The sequence below is a fragment of the Brachyistius frenatus genome, unplaced genomic scaffold (genome assembly GCF_029030835.1).
Source record: "Brachyistius frenatus isolate BFR_SWC_R1_liver_20210118 unplaced genomic scaffold, ASM2903083v1 Contig_18, whole genome shotgun sequence".
Lineage (NCBI taxonomy): Eukaryota > Metazoa > Chordata > Actinopteri > Embiotocidae > Brachyistius > Brachyistius frenatus.
The window spans coordinates 5,638,831-5,655,950 of NW_027210617.1; the positions used below are offsets into that span (position 1 = coordinate 5,638,831).

Sequence of the window (17,120 nt, forward strand, 5' to 3'; positions counted from 1 at the left end):
GATTGGGAGCCGCTAATGCAATTAAAAAAATTTGTTTACTCTGGTGTTTTGTTACAGAAAGAAAACACCTCCAAAATATTAAGAGCATTGCTGATCAAATTTGATACAATAGACTCCTTTGCAGCCCAGAGAGGAGGAAAAGAGGCACAAAGGACTTGGCAAGATTGCGTGCTTCACATACTCAAACACACACACACACACACACACACACACACACACACACACACACACACACACACACACACACTTGCTTTCCTTCATCCATTAACAGCAGGGTTGGGAGGGAGAGGGTGAGGACTGGGGGTGAGGTGTGGCTGAGGAGGGGTGAGGCAGCCCTCATTATTTGGGCTGTGCTGCAGTGAAAAGCACTGGGATTGCTTTCATTACTGAGCCAAATGAAATAGCAGAGGCTGATTACCCGCGTGACGGAGAGAGGAGACGAGCTGGATCACTCTCCATTGGGAGAGAAAGAGTGAAGGAAGGAAAAAAAAAAAAAAGGGGGCGGGGGGAGGGGTGCGAGACGCCGCCTGGCTATACTTCCCCAACAAGACTCCAAACAAGTGTGTGCGTGGGTGTTTGTGAGTGTAAGAGTGAGACGGTGACATGGAGGGGGGCTGCTATAGTCCCATTTTTCAAACAAGCCTCCCTGGAGAGAGATATGAATAATAACGACGGCGGCAATGCAGCATGTTAAAATCAAACAAATATCATGCTCATGTTTTTCTGGCTTTTAGCTCTTAGCATGTCTTTGCATTTCATAGTATTTTATTAGTTAATTTATATCGGATTGAAACATGACTAGTGTGACGCTTTTGTGAGTGCGTTTGATTTGTGTAGGTTGGAACGAATGGCCACCGTCCACTCAGCATTATACAATGGTTCTGTGTAAACTGTGTAAACTGTGAAACGTGCGTGCTCCAGTCTGTGTGTGTGTGTGTGTGTGTGTGTGTGTGTGTGTGTGTGTGTGTGTGTGTGTGTGTGTGTGTGTGTGTGTAGCTGTCATATGACGATCAGAATGTGTGTAATGTCAGATCTGGTGGATGTCTGCAATTATACGGTGGCGGCAGCTGTTAATTCATCAGATAAGCTTGGAGGAATGAACACCTGTGATCGCAATGGAGCCAGACAACATTTTAGGAAACCACATAACGTGCGCATGAAATACACAACCACATACAAAATAACGGTATTCAGTAAATATTTCTTTTTCACAGAGGGGATTTTGATATGCCTCAGTAGGAAAACCAATGGTGCAAACCAATGAATGGATGAGTTCTATTTAGCTGCTTTAGTTTCAGGGTGTTCAAAGTGTCCGTAATGAAAAAGGCCCTTTCAAACAGTGGTTAACCCTAAAACACATTTTTCAAAGTAAGTAGTTTCATATTTGTCACATTAAAAGAGATGCCAGCTGATATTAAATGGTTCCAAATGAAAATGAAAGTTCTACCATTTTACCGAGGAAAATACCATTTAAATCTCAAAAGACAATCCGAGGTAAAAGGTCAAAAGAAATGAAAACAATTTTAAAAGGAGTTTCTTAAATTCTTGTCAGGCAAAGACATTTTGACTTTTTTAGTTAAAGGAAAAAAAGTATCATCTTAGAAATGTGGACTTGTAAATTAGAGATTCAATTTGTTTGTTTTTTTAAATCAATGGTGCACAAGCAGGAATGTCCAACTGTGAAGTGTCTGGGTTCTACAATTTTCGTATTGCGCCTCAATTATTATTACACACGCGCCTCCGCTAAAGGCATGTTTTCCAACTCCCCAACCACAGAAGACATTATGCAAGTGTTTTCACAGGCTGGGTACACTTCCTTACAGCCAAACTGTACTTCATGTACAAAATGAATCCAACGCCACTTTAACATTTTGCTTTCTAAGTTGCAGGAAGGGAATCAGCCATCTGTGCACACACACTCTCAATTCCACAAGTGTGGGACGGGACACGCATGTAAGACTCGGAAGCCTCTGTCCTCCCTCTCATTTATCCCCGATCCCAGTCATGCTAATCCCTGCAGCCGTGGAGGAGATGGATTGGAGGTCAGTGTGAGCAGGTGTGTGCATGCCATCATGTTCTGCCAAAAGACTGCAATCAGAGAAGGTTTGGGGAGGAAAGCAGCTGCTGTTTTGGAGGATCTGGAGGTGGTGGGGTGGGGGGTGGTGGGGGTGGGGCAACTGGGAGAGATGGCTTATGCACTCCTGCCACCTATCTGCTGTGTTAGACTGGCATTCAAAGGCTTGTTGCTGAGACTTGACCAACACGGTATGTATTACTTAATAAGGTATTTAACTTTTGCAAGAGAGACCTGAGTCGGGGAAACAGAGCAGAGATAACACGCGCAGCAAAATGCAGCCAGTCTCACACAAGCACCATCAACAACTATCACAGTCTGTTGTCTTTAAAAGGTACCCAATTTTTAAATATTAAATTCCATTTATGTGGTCCAAAGTATTGAACAGCAGCTTTTCCAAGTTCAGTATTTAAAAATGAGATCTGTTCTGATGAACTGAGGATTTATATTTGAGAGGAGATTTGATGTAGCTTTTGTGCGAGACATTTCGCCACAAAAATTGGGTAGTTTCGTTTTTGTTGCTAGTGACGACCAGCCTACATTTTTACACAGTTCACGGGGCTGAGGACGATATTTAATGTCTTGTAAAGAAACGCCGCCCACAGACATAAATGTATCAAGCTTTTATGGTGGACTGTACGCTGTGTGAGAGTAAAATATCTCCATACTCAAGAACAGACATGACGGCCTGTGGTTGATGCAAAATAGATTCCCTGTCCCTGAGAGAAAATTATTCCACAAGAACAAGAAACTATACTTATCTCAAGCTACAGATTCTTAATCATCAATGATGGCTGGTGAACAATTTATTCATTAATCAATAAGTCAATCAATCAATTTCAATACTAGACTAATTATCTAGGTCTTTTCATAAGGAAAAACAGTTATTTGTTCCAGTGTTTCTGTTTCATACAATTGAAACCGTCGGCACCGGGAAATTAAGATGAGCATTTTTCACTATTTTCAGAATTTTTTTTTAGAAGGATTGATACATGAAAAAAAAAACTTAATTAAGAGATAATAATTAGACACAGCCCTTCAAGGAACACAACACTCTGGGCTCCCATCTGATAACTTATTGTCTCAGAGTTGTTCAATATAGATGGTTGTTTTTGCCGTTGCTAAGGATGAAAAAGGAAATTGTAAGAATGACTTGGATGATAAAATGGCTCTCAAATCAAAGTATGCTGTTTTTAGTCTGCTTGTCTTCTTGATCATCACTATACGGGAAAATTACTGACAGTGGGGTGTTGAAGAGGATGCTGGGAGGAGTGTCCACCAATCCAAATCTCAGCGAGCTCCTTCAGATGTCCTCCTACGATGTGACCTTTGCCTCGGCTTCCTCCCAGCTGCTCCCTGGATAAAGCCCTCTGATCCTGGGGAGCTTATCACCAAAGTCTGCCTGGATCTTTGCTTTCTTTGTTCCACATGTAATTACACTATATATTGGATCGGAAAGCGGCGGAGGCAAAGGTAGGGGAGGAGAGTCATCACACACCCGATGAATGTGTCTGTGTCCTCTGGTGAGAGTAGCACAACTCGGCTGTAGAGGAGGGAATGGCCTCCCAGCGTGAGCGGCCGAATCCAATGGGACCCCTCGCTGCTCTCAGCCTGGCCCCACTCTACATCTGAGCTGCATCAAAAAGGGACTTGAGAATGACAGAAGTGTTTCATAATGGCACATTCAGCGGCTCGGACCAGATGGAGTCTTTGTTCTTTCAAGCACACACACGGCGCAAACACGTCTTGTGCACGAAAACGTGGCACATGCAAATGCGCACACAAGTACACACATGCATGCATGCTTCCTGAGAACACAGCGCTACAAAGCCAGGATCATGATGACGGGGGGAGGAGTGGGGGGTGATTCTCTTGTCCTCTGTCGTGTTCACATTAGTCATATGCAAATAGGCATTGTGCACAGAGAATGACACAAATCCACCATGTCTAAATCCTCAAAGAAGACTGGTGACGGCTATTTAGTTAACATGATTTATTAAGGTATTTGACCCAGTTAGCACACGGGACATTTATGGTGTTTGTTTCAGGAAATTTAATCAGTCATAGCTTGAATTTGAGGACATGAAGAAGAGGATTTGAATGAAAAAGTGCATTAATTTTACCTGAAATTCAGGCCTCTCAGCTGAAGCCATCCTCTTTATCTAGATGAAAGGCAAAGAGGAAATGAAAGAGTGTAGATGAGAGGTGAAATATTTTGTCTTTTAACCTCATCTTCATTGTGTGACTCATTTATTACTTTCTCCTATAATAACCATAATGACTATTCATTGTTTGCTTTTGGGGATGTTTAGCTAAATTCAGAAGGAGGACGAGTGTTCTGGGAGAGGATGTGGTCATGGTGGAGGGGTACAAGTACCTGGGGGGCTCCATCGACAGCAGACTCAGCCGGAAGACCAACATCAACGCTGTCTACACGAAGGGGATGAGTCGACTCTTTTTCTGGAGGAAACTTCGAGCCTTCAATGTGTGCAGCGAGATGTTGGAGATGTTCTACCAGTCTTGTTGTGGCCAGTGAACTGTACATCCCCGTAGTCTGCTGCGGGAGCAGCATTGGCGCCGGCGACACCAACAGACTTAACAAACTGGTTAAGAACGCCGGCTCCATCATCGGCTGCAAACTGGACAGCCTGGAAAAGGTGGTGGAGAGGAGGACGCTGAACAAACTGTCATCCATATTGGATAAGCCTGACCACCCTCTCCACCATATATCAAATATATGTTTGAATGTATTACATGATGTCTAAATGTCTAATTTCGTATTTAACGCCATTATTTCAGGCCTATTAGCATAGTTAGCAATGACTCTTCCTCCGGCTATCTCCTGCTCAGTGTGTCAGATGTTTTAGTTTTACTTCTGCCTCCTTTAAGGATAAGGATTTCTGTAATAAATATAGTGTTTTGGCAGCATTGGAGGTCAGGCTTCGCACCATGGAAACCTATCCATTCATTGTGGAAGCTAATCTGATCCCAGTAGCCGCTGCAGGCCAACCGATTCCCTGTTCCCTGTCCCTGAGCATCAGTAAGCCAGGCCGGCTGGGTGACAGCACAAAGGAAACGGCTCGAAAACAGAAGCCTGTGGGAGGCACATGGCCGTCCACCTCTGAGTCTGGTTCTGTTGCAGGTTTATTCCTGTTGAAAGCAAGTTTTTCATTTCCACACTGTCCCCAAATGCTCATGTGGGAGTTGTTGGATTTCTCTGTAGTATTGAAAGGTGCTAACCTTACTATGTAAAGTGCACTGAGGTGACTTGTGTGGTGAACTGGTAAGAAACATGGCTGTGCAGTTACAGCTTGGCACAAAACATATTTTCACATCATTCTAGTAGGTTTGGAAATATATCCAGATATAGCCGATGTAGGAGTTGAAGTGGCAGATTTGAACAATTACAGAAGAGTGGACTGTTGGCCTTGACTGAGGTCTGCTCGCCCCTAGTGCCCTTCTAGTTACTTGTGTCATCAACAGGTGCACCAGCAGATGTTTATTACCTGTTGTTTACCACCTACCATATTGATAATTTCTTTAAAAGTAAAACGATAACTGCAACAATTCCCTGTCTTATTGGACTTTTGTATCACTGGATCTTCTGAGCAAAATATCTGATGACGGCACCATTATTCTGTAGGCTGCTTTTATCGTCTGTGTGTGTTTTCTTTGTAGTTATCATTGCAAACCTACTTTCAGACAAGAAAAAGAACATGTTAATTAAACTAAAGCAAATAAGGATTTGAAACAGGATTATAATGGTGTTAAGAAAGATGAGAGGGAATCAAAGGGAGCAGGAGGCAGTTCCCTGACTACAGATCACACTATACTGCTCAACATTTCGGCATCTTCAAATGTTCCACATGGCATAAGGCCACGATCATCCCTGGCTAATTCAGGAAAGAGAGTGTTCAAACATTTCTGACAGGAAGCAGTCAGTGACCTTTTAAGCTGGAAATGCTCGGCTGGTATTGACTCCTCGCTGTCTTTTTCCGTTCGAACTGGAGGTGCGGAGCAGAGACGCATCCTTTAGCTGAGGTTCGTATGAAATGCCAGCCTGTCAGCTCCTGCCTGCGCTTTGCTGTGCATTGTGGTATGAAGAACAAGCTGCTGTAATCAGCCTATTTATCGGTTCAGTTTAACCTTGAGTGTAGCAGGTTTTTGGACAAAAAACAAAGTAATTGGATGTGTACCCACTATCACTTAAACTATTTGATCATTTCTCAGAATTCATTTCATTATGCCAATCAAATCCTTTTCACGTTACCACATCCCTAAATACACATTTTCTCCATGGTAGATTCATGCAATATACCTTTCATCAGGAATGGAAGTGATCTCACTGACAGGAAACCCCGAGTTTTATGAAATATCAAGAATTCTTTGCATTATTCATCGATGTCTGACCCATGTCTGCCTGTGAATGAGAGTCGGAGAACATCAATCAGAACTTTGCATTAGGATATTAAACGAGTGCAGCAGGTTAAATCATGACATTTCTCCCTTCCTGTCTGTAAAAGAAATGAACAATCTCACCAATTAGAATATTTTTTCATTAATATGTGTATAATGTAAGGATTGACCTTTCATCAGAGCCTCAACTACAACAGAAAAGCTACAGACAAAATCTCCAACACTGAGTTTTATGTATGTTCCCTGCAGAGAGGAAGGGGGTTGAGAGCAAGAAAGCCCCCGATTTAACAAAACAAAATGACACGTGGAAATCTGATCATATGAATAGAATTTTATTTGCTATATAATGGTATCAGACACTACATCACCCAAAGGCAGAAATTTCCCTTACAGTCTACCGCCATTAAATAATTCACATCCAGCACTCTTATTCATTAGTGGTTAGTTGATGTGTGAGTGGTTTTTAGATGTGCTGATGAGAAGCAAATATCTTTATGAGTAGCTATTAGCCATGCTAATTCAGCTCCCAGTGTGGCTTACGCAGACAAGGTAGAGCTTAGACTGATGAAAGAGAAACCATGAGTGGTGATGACGAGCTGAGCCTGAAATGTCCGGGGGAAAAAAGGCAACCGTGCAGAAGTTGACCCCGACTGATTACAGCTCCACTCTCGGGAGAAACTTTGCATTCTTGCCCACTAGTGGTAATCTAATAATACCTGTGACATTTTTATTTATCTTACAATTTTGGGTGTGTAATGAACATCAAAGCCTCATGAGGCTGCTACTCTGGCAATACAATTTTGGTCTTGTTTGCTCTCACAGTGCATTGCAAATAATCCTTAATATAGTCAACGATAAAGTCCTAGTACCGTGATGTTTTTTATGCACACAAAGCAAAAAAATATACCTGTATTAAATTGACAAATGTTTTCACAGAAAATAAATAGTCTACCAAATCAAGGTGTGATGGAACGTGCAGGTGATTAAATAATTCCCGCATATAGCACATGCAAAAAAAACGTGCCACAATTTGATTGTTTCTACTTGGAATGACAAAATAAGAAAATAAACATATTGACAGACACAACACTAAATAAAGTTAAGTATGCTATGTTGTTGTTTGAAGCATTACCAAGACTTCCGCGGGCATGGGTTAAGCCAAAGGATAAAAATGTCCAATTTCATGAAAGTGTCTAGTGTCTTTTTGAAACGTTAACATTGATCACTGTGTGAGACAAACACAACATTTCAGGGAGTCGGATGTTGGAAATCATTTTACTGAGTTTCTGTAAATAGTGGCTTTAAATGACTCTGATTGTACTTGCATCTACAATCTGGATTTATTTGGTTCCAACTGAATGTCTGAGCTTTTTTATCAACACATCGTCTAATCCATGCTGCGCTAGCCATAGTGCACAAACAAAAAGTGGCTGATTGTAGGACTATGTCAGTTCTGTGTCTACTACTGTGTGACTGAGAGCCCTCATTTAGGTGCTTCCACTCAGAACTTGTTGAGAGGCGGCAGCGCCCCGGCCTTCACAAGCACAGCTGAGAGCAGGTCTGCAGGCCCAGAGGGGTGGGCCACAGCAGTGGCAGAGGGGTCTCCGTGCTTGTTGTCAGAGTTGTGGTGGTGTGGGAACCTTCCCTCTGTTCAGTGTGGACTTGCCACCACCACTGCCCCCTCCTCCACCCAAACTGCTCTTGCTGTTTTCCGCCGTAGGGATGACCGTGCCAAGGTTGGGGTTGCCCACCACGGTAGTCCCGGTGGACTCCATGCTGGTCTGACAGCAGCACAGCAGTCTGAAGAAGGCGGCTCTCATCTCTCTGCTGGACAGAGTGTATATCAGCGGGTTGAGGGCAGAGTTGAGCACAGCCAGGGCAATGAACCAGTCCACCTGGTAGAGCACAGGGCACTTATCTGGGCTACAACCAACATCCAGCAGGAGCAGGAGGAACAAGGGGGCCCAGCACATGACAAACACTCCAAGAACAATAACCACAGTCCGCAGCAGGGCCAGCGAGCGCTCCGAAGGCCGGCTGCTCACCCTGCGGCCACTGGAGGTCACTAGGCGGTAGATCCTGATGTAGAGGATGATGATGGCCACCAACAGGGCGCTGAACACACTGATGCAGAAGGCAACGTAACTCTTAGCATAGAGCGGCAGCACAGTGGAGCAGGAGGGCAGATTGTTTAGGCAGTTCCAGCCCAGGCTGGGCAGGGCGCTGAGCAGCACTGAAACAAGCCAGCAGGCCGCCAGCAGTGCTAGAAGTCTACCGCGACCTGCTGTCTCACAGGGACGCAGGCGCACCATTGTCATGTGCCTTTCAATCCCAATGGCCAAAAGGCTGAAGGTGGAGGCACTGAGGGCCACAAACATGCTCCCTTCCCTGGCCAGCCACTGCACCGGTGTCAGGAAGAAAGTGTTACGTCCTGAGGTAAAGATGTTCACCACATAGGCTATACCAGCCAGCAGGTCTGACAGTGCCAGGTTTCCAATGAGGAAGTACATGCGGCTGTGAAAGCGCTTGTTCCTCCACAGAGCGAGCAGAACTGTGACGTTCTCCAGGACGATCAGCACGCAGATGAAGAGCAGCACAGCCATCTTACAGGCGCCGCCACTGCGAGGCCGGTCCCACTTCCCTGAGTGGTTGTAGTGGCTGACGATGACCACGTTCATCCCTTCCTCAATCATGTTCCCCATACTGCCTGGCCCTTCCTGGCCTTCCTCGGTCACACAGAAGAGGGCGCCACAACACTGGACACAGCAGAGGGAGTCGAGGCTGCTCAACCTGGCAGAGTCACAACTGGCATCTTACAGCCTCCTCAGAGACCTGCCAATCAAAGGAGGTTTGAAGATAACGTTTAGCCATTCAAAAACAACATTTTGTTTAATTTTGGTTAACTTGTTTAACAAAAATAAATCTGGAGGAGAACTCTAATCATTTGGAATAGTTTTGAAGAAACATCAACAATAGGAACGTGCAAAAAAGTTAAACATTACCATACCATAACAAAATCTTTGAAATTCAAAATCTCTTTCACATAAGTGTCCTGAACAAAAAAGCAGGACACTTCAATACACAAATAACATATAGACTAACACAGTACAAGACAAAGACTTGTACAAATACAAGAAAAACAATTAAACAAGAATATTAGGACATCACTAGTTATCTTTATCACCCTTATTACTTGAACAAAGGTATAGAGCCATTAAAAAAAAAATCATATACCATAAACTTAATAATTTCTGACTAAAATGAATACCTTGTGAAAGTATTCTGGCTCATAGATAAAAGATCGATGATGAAAAAGGTACGAAAATACTTCACGTTTCCCCGTCCTCATACTTAAGCCTAAATGTGTGTTTCCCATTTCATAAACATTACAAATATACACTTTCCGTCATAAAAAGTAAAATAAATAGACTTGGCGAGGTTAATCATTATTTCAGTTTAAACAAGATGCCTATTCGTAAAAGTCTTGGTTATGGAAAAGTTGTCCAAATTTATATGGAGCGCGTTTGGGGACTAAGGTCCAAAATATAGTACCAAAGCCCAGTCTTTGCACAATTGGTTTATTATTCACAGCGACAGAAAGTTATCGTACCTTTCGCAGTTATGGGACTCCTCTAAACATTCCGCCTGTGTGGCGAGATTTTGCAGAATTTTGAAGATATTTTTCTCTCGCGTAAAGATGCGCAGGCACAAACGTGATGGCCAATGAAAAATCTTCAATGTTAAGTCAAAAGTCAGTTTCTTCTTATTGCCCGTAAAAAAAAATATTGTTCTCAAGTATTCCTCAAAACGTCCACAGTAAGTTCTGTCCTAAACTTTTTGTCCTCTCCGCGCCGTGACTTGCCAGCTCTGGCTGACCCGCTCTCACCCCTCCCACCCCGTGAGGCGGAATCTTCGCTTACCTCTCCGTTTAGGTTTCACCAATAACTATGAGTCAGGAGAGGTCAGAGCAACGCTGTCACAGCGCCACACTCTCAAATGTTTTACAGATGAGTCCCTTTGTATCTAAAACGATGCAATCAATTTTTCAACAAGCAGTCAGGGTGAGTTTGAATGATTTGCTTTATTTGTCAGGTGTAAGTCAAAGAGTGTTGGTTTTGGTTTTGTTGAACTCAGAGCAGCTGATTGTTTCAGGGAAGAACATCTAATTTGTGTGATCCAATGTGTCATAAAATTACATGACTTAGATCTACTTGTCCCAACACAGGTTTTTGCCCCATGGGCTTTATGTGCTCTGTGGAGTTGCTCAATCTTAAATTAAATCTTACACACCTAATGTTTTGATCTTTTTTGCACTGATTCCCAATATCAACTTCATACTTTCCATTGTGATTACTCAAAATCATACCAATGTATATTTTCAGACTTGAAAATTATGAAACATTCTCAAAACAAATGTTTAAAACCACAGAAATCGGACTCCTGATTAAATCATTAACGTTGATGAAATTGTGGCCACCCCAGTCTTAAAGATGTGTTTATTTGCTCTTCTGTGTGTTAATCTCCTCCACTGACAGGTCAAAAAGCTAGATTCCATTTTATATCTGTGATTCAATGAGTCATTGTTTTTCATGTTCAAATAAAGGATCATCGGGTCCCTTTGGTCGATTACAGTGTGAGATAGGTCAGACCTCTCCCATTGGAACCAACTGAATGGATGGGAAGGGAAGAGCTGCTCTTTTCTTCTCCTTTTATGTGCTTTTGTGGTGTTATTCTGAATAAATATTTTCTCGATGAGATACTGGGAACCTGGGGGTGTCATCTGTAGCCCATGGGGTTTGCATGTCCATGCTGCCATGCTCTGTGGTCAGTCTGCAGAATAATTGCTTTGTTTGTTGCAGAAAGATCAGCAGCAGTGGTGGATATGCTGAACATTTCAGAATAAAATCAGAGGCAATAGGTGTCACACTTTCGGTGATCCTGTTTCCCATCAGCCATTCTGCGATTGTGTCCTTGTCATTTCTATGTCTACATTTTTGAAGAAAATCAAGCTGGTAAAAAAACTGGTGCACTCTATCATTACTGCTTATATTTCCCATCTCTGTCCTCCCTTTTCCTGTCATCCTGTTATAATGTTGACACAGTTTTCATGACTATTTCTAAGGTCAAAAATGAACTCAGCCTTAACTTGCATGAACCAGAAATAGTCCAAAAAATCTCAACTTTAATATCTAGCCTATTCCATGAAACTGTATCACTCCACTCTCTTATGTAAGATTATTAAGAACAACTACTAAAGGACGTTTTGGTCAGCTTGTTAAAGTTGAGAATGAGTTTTCCATTTTAACTTGCACCTAAGGTGATTATTGCTTGAGAATGTAAAACACAAAACTTTGCACGCATTTAGTCAAATTTGAGAGAAGAATACAGGACATTTTCACCAATCACAGATGTAAGTATGGATTTGACTTGTGTTGTATGAAAAGAAAACGATGTCAAAGCAAGGCAACCATCCATATCTGACATGTTTGGAAAGTGTCTCTAAAATAGCGTAAAAATAATTGTTATTGAATGGGGACAGCTACGTTTTCTTTTCCTCTTGTCTCTTTGCTGATGACCACTGTTTTTTCAAAGCATCCTTCATTTCTGTGATTTGATTTTGCCTCCTTTGTTTTTGCTGGGTAAGAAGGGCTATAATAGCATCGGGCAGGACAGAAATTGAGACGATGATGGATGGTGGTCATGGCTAACACAGACTGACAGCATAACACATTTTGATTAAAAGAAGAAGGGAGGGAAAAGACAAGAAGGAGCAGCAGAGTAGACCATTTTCTTTTAGTTCCTCTTTCCTTCAGTCCCTGTGGTGTCGCTGATTGCGAGAGGTTACAGACAGTCTGACCCTCTTACAAATGTCAGCCCAGGCATTATAGATTAATGAATGACCCCAGAGCTGTTGACTTTACCCTGAGTAGTAAGAAATGTACAGACACTGACAACCCATTTATAACCGTATGAAAACACCCAGCAGGCCTTGGCTCTGTGTTGTTGCAAGCTGGATACAGGCTTCCTGGATGTTTGGTGTTGTGTTGGAAAAAGGAAATGTGGCTGCAGGTCACCGGATCATGAAAAACTTGGCCTTGTGGCAAAGTCCCATATATGGTTAAGTAACAGTGATGCCATTGGTGCCTTTTCCTGCGTCTGTGCGTGTGTCTGTGAGCACAGCAGCATTATGAGTCAGGGCACACTAACTGGTGGTGAGTAAGATGTTTGGGAATGCAAAATAGTGGGAACGGAGGAGGAGCTGTGGCGGTGGAAAAGGAAGGCCTCTCAGATGGTCCCCCCCGCTGCCCTCTACTCATGCTGCTTACCCACACCCACTAAAAATGTTTCACAATGCAGCAATATGACATAAACATAGACATACTGCAGACATACTGTGTGTATGTACATATAATGGGCGGCACAGTGGTGCAGTTGTTAACATTGTCGCCTCACAGGCCACCTGGTTCGACTCCGGGCCTTTCTGTGAGGAGTTTGCATGTTCTCTCTGTGCCTGCGTGGGTTCTCTCCGGGTACTCCGGCTTCCTCCCACCGTCCAAAAGACATGCATGTCAGGTTAATTGGCGATTCTATAAATTGTCCTTAGGTGTGAATGAGACCGTGAATGGTCTTTGTTTCTGTCTGTCTATAAGTGTTGGCCCTGTGATGGACTGGCGACCTGTCCAGGGTGAATCCTGCCTTCGCCCAATGTGAGCTGGGATAGGCTGCAGCCCCCCCGTGACCCTGTTCAGGATAAAGCTTGTATAGATAATGGATGGATGGTGTATATAATGGAGGTTCACACCCCCGGGGAAGTTGCGTGCAACTCAAAATAAATTATTAAGGACAGATTAGAAACTAGTTTATGAACCTGATAACTGAACAACACTGTCATCTGAGTTTTGATGCCAGTGAGCATGTTGTCTAATTCAATGACTGCTCTCCCTGTGATGAAGATGGGCACTAACCATCCATGAGCTCAGGCTGTTTGATGCTGAGATGACCAGTCAATCTCGCCCAACAGGCAGTTCATCAAATCTGCAAAATAATAGAGCAGTTTTAGATAGGCATTATTTGGAATTAAAATGTAAATGGTTACCTCCTCACCTGAAAAAATATAAAAAAGTAAAGTGACATAATAGCAACCCAAGGACAAAAATCCTAACTGTTTTTAGTCTCTCTGTGACTTTGGTGCTTATCCAAAATAAGCCCATCATACCCTACTGCCTCAGAGCACTTCAACTTTTTCAGGGCTTTTAGTTTTTCCATGAGTTTTGCTTGTTTGTACATGTTTTCATAAATTTCGCATTTATAGATTTGGAACGTGGTTCCCTCAATGTTAGTGCTTACACTCTTGAATGTGCTTTGTCTTTAGGGACTACCACTAAAAACATGCTTTGTGGTTTAAGAAAACAAGTTAAGATGCTTTAAACTTGTGACGAAGCAAAGGAAAACCAAATAGGTGTGTGCATAGAATAAGAGGGAACAGTAGAAAGAGCCAAGTCATCTCTTTGAATACATTTTTGCCGTGGATCTGTTTGACATTATCGACATTAAAAACATTAGAAAGGTTATAAAGTGAAGTCGGGCTCTCTGGTGCTCTTTCACATTGACTTACTAACAGGTTGAGACTACTGTGTTCACTTTGAGAAATTCTGTTTAGAAAGAGTAAATATTTGTTGTACTGTTCCCCAAGGTTCAGTCCTGGTCCTCGTTCTTTTCTGCCTTTAAATGATGCCGGCAAGTTCTGCCTTCAGTTTCCATGGCTAAACAGAACATCCAAGTAATTTAAATATCAACGTACGTATCCTAAATGCCTTTTATTTGTCCTTTTAGCACTCGCCTCTTTCAGAAACCTGTCAAGCAACATTGCAGCCAGAACCAAAACTAAAGTACGTCTTACTACCACACTAAAACTGCTCCATCGGCTGGCTGTAAGCTATCAAATTGATTTCAGGTACTTATACTGTCAATTTCAATGATACACAGGTCCCCCAGACTACTTGCCTGACCCCCTCACAGTTTATGTTTTGAGCAGATCACTGTGCTCTGCTGCCTCTCTCACATTTACTGTTACTGGGTCAAGGATTGAAACAAGTGATCATGCTGCATTTATTTCATAAGCTCCTCGACTTATCAACGGTGGATTTGAGTAGACGGTCATCAATTACAAGTTTTAAAAGAAATTTAAAAGTTTTAAACCTCTTTTTACTTTATGTCACCATATCCTTTTTTTTTGGCCTCTGTGACTTTTTTTGCAGTATATTGCATCTTGTTGTCTGAAATTTGGTCTATTTGACTGGTGTTATTATTGTTATTGTCACCCCACAATACAATTATTCTATTTGCACTGGGCAAATCCCAGCAGTATAATACAACAGCAACCTGGAAAACAACTTACCTGGCCCTGCTGAGCCCAACATTCGCTATATCTCCAGTACCGTCACATATTTCCTTACATGTTGCATGTTACAGCATTGTAGGAGGTCGTGAGTTGTGAGGTCGTGGTCTGAGGGCTGATAGTTTATCTGGAGCAATGCTGCTGCTGCGTTATCAGTGGAGGTCTGAACTCTTTAAGGGCACAAGGTGACTGCTTGTCTGAGAAACGGCCTTGCTGCTTCTTTTAGATAACATTTTTATCTGCCTTCAGCTAAAAAAAAAAACATCAAAGGACGCAGAGATAGAACATTGAGTGAAGGACAGATTGATGTACAGTGTGTTTCCGTGGTAAGCTGATCACTTTATTTACTGTTCGGCACAGAAAAATCATGTTACCATTCTTTTACATAGACAACTGTAAGAAGATAAACACAATGTGGGGATATAGGAAGATATAGGACGATAAAGAGATAAGGTTTGACACCATCCTGGTAGTAAGCAGTTATCAGGAGGAAGGAAGACAGAGAAATTATCAGCAAGAGACCTTCAGTCTGTATCTTTCAATCAGCCCTGAGCAGGTCTGAATGAATACAGTCTCATTTCTTAGCCTGAAACACACACAATCTTTTCACAGTGTGCTTCGTAAATTATTAAAAATCAGAGACAGACGGGTTAGACTGCTCAAAATTCATGTTCAGAAGCCTTATGTCTGGTGAATTTCAAATTTCCCAATCTGTACTTCCAAGATGTAAAACACAGTGAAAAATCTCTGGATCTAAAAATTATAAGTGCTTGTAAACAAAGCATCACATTTGATCTCTTGGATGTAGTTCCCTTATCTTTAAAATGTCACCATTTCTGTTCTCACAATCAATCTGGAGCGTGAGATGTCAAGATCTTTATGGCTTTATTTGTTTTCTTTACGAAAGGGGGCCTTAAACACTAAATAGACTACAAGCCATTGCTTTGCCAAAATATGTTAAAAATAACTTGGACCCCAGTCATGTAAACACTAATGCCCGATTTTCTCAGAACTGCTCCTCTGGTGTCTGGGAAAGAATCCTCTGTGTGTGTGTGTGTGTGTGTGTGTGTGTGTGTGTGTGTGTGTGTGTGTGTGTGTGTGTGTGTGTGTGTGTGTGTGTGTGTGTGTGTGTGTGTGTGTGTGTGTGTGTGTGTGTGTGTGTGTGTGTGTGTGTGTGTGTGAGAGTACACAAGACAAATGAGTTTGTCCGTGGGCACCATGCATGTTCTGTTTCTGCATTATTGGACTCTAATTTCATGTCTCCTTTACACCAGAACGAACACTCTTTATTTACAAAACACAAACATCAGGAGTTTTGACTGTTACACAGAAGAAAATACATGCGTCTTTTACATGCTGGAATTATGCCTATAAATCTTGGCTGGCTGTGATTTGTCTGTCTGCTGCTCTGTATGACAAGGTCATAGTGACGTTTCCCTTGAGATGAGGACTGAGGGTCACGCAGTCCACTGTGTGGTGCTCCACACATGTTCCACTGACCCCAGTCAGACACCACCCACCACCTGGGTGGAAAGATTGCCCGTGAGGTGGATCCATACCACCAATCTTTCCAAGTCCCGAGAAACCCTTTTCCCAACCCCACACCCTTAGCTCTTAAAAAAAAAAAAAAAAATGCAGAAGGAGCCTGAGAAAGAACTGACCCACTGACAGAAACACACCAGGCTTCACTTTAAAATGCCATCAGTGCAGATTTAGAAGCACTAACCTTTCAAAGACGTGCAAATGTACTTTATAGTACTACGTTATCAAGTTTTGTGGTAACTATTGCCGCAACATGGTACAAAGACAACACTGCAAATATAAATTAATAAATAAGATAAAAACTGTACTTATCATAAAAGTGGACGTAGCTTTAAGGTCTGAAAAAATAGCCAGTGCCAAAGTGCCTTAAACTGCAATACCACTGAGGGCCGCTAGGGGTTGGCTGTGGCTCCATAGACTGCCATGCAACTTCTCATGAAAGTAGCTAAAGCCCTTTCTTCTTATTAGTTTTCAGGCGGTCCATCTGAAAACTATCTGGTCATTAATTAGATATTAGATTTTAAAATCAAATTGTTGGGGTGTGTCCCTTTGATTGATGGGCCTGTGGTGCAGTATGATTGACACTATAGGTGGAAGGGCGTGGTGTCCCTGGGTTCTCAATCAGATAGAGTCAGATCCACAGCTCGCTCCTCCCTTCCTCATTCAAATATCGTAACTTCCGACTCCAAA

At 42.5% G+C, this 17,120-nt stretch overlaps 1 protein-coding gene across 1 annotated transcript; it reads right to left on the reverse strand.

Moving 5' to 3' along the window:
* Positions 1–6,832: 6,832 nt before the first annotated feature.
* s1pr3a (sphingosine-1-phosphate receptor 3a) lies at positions 6,833–10,341 on the reverse strand. Its single transcript, XM_069695087.1, is given in 3 exon segments — positions 6,833–8,117; positions 8,119–9,322; positions 10,101–10,341. Coding segments are annotated over 2 exon segments (1,200 nt in total). The 5' UTR covers positions 9,193–9,322; positions 10,101–10,341; the 3' UTR covers positions 6,833–7,991.
* Between the last annotated feature and the right edge of the window lie 6,779 nt (positions 10,342–17,120).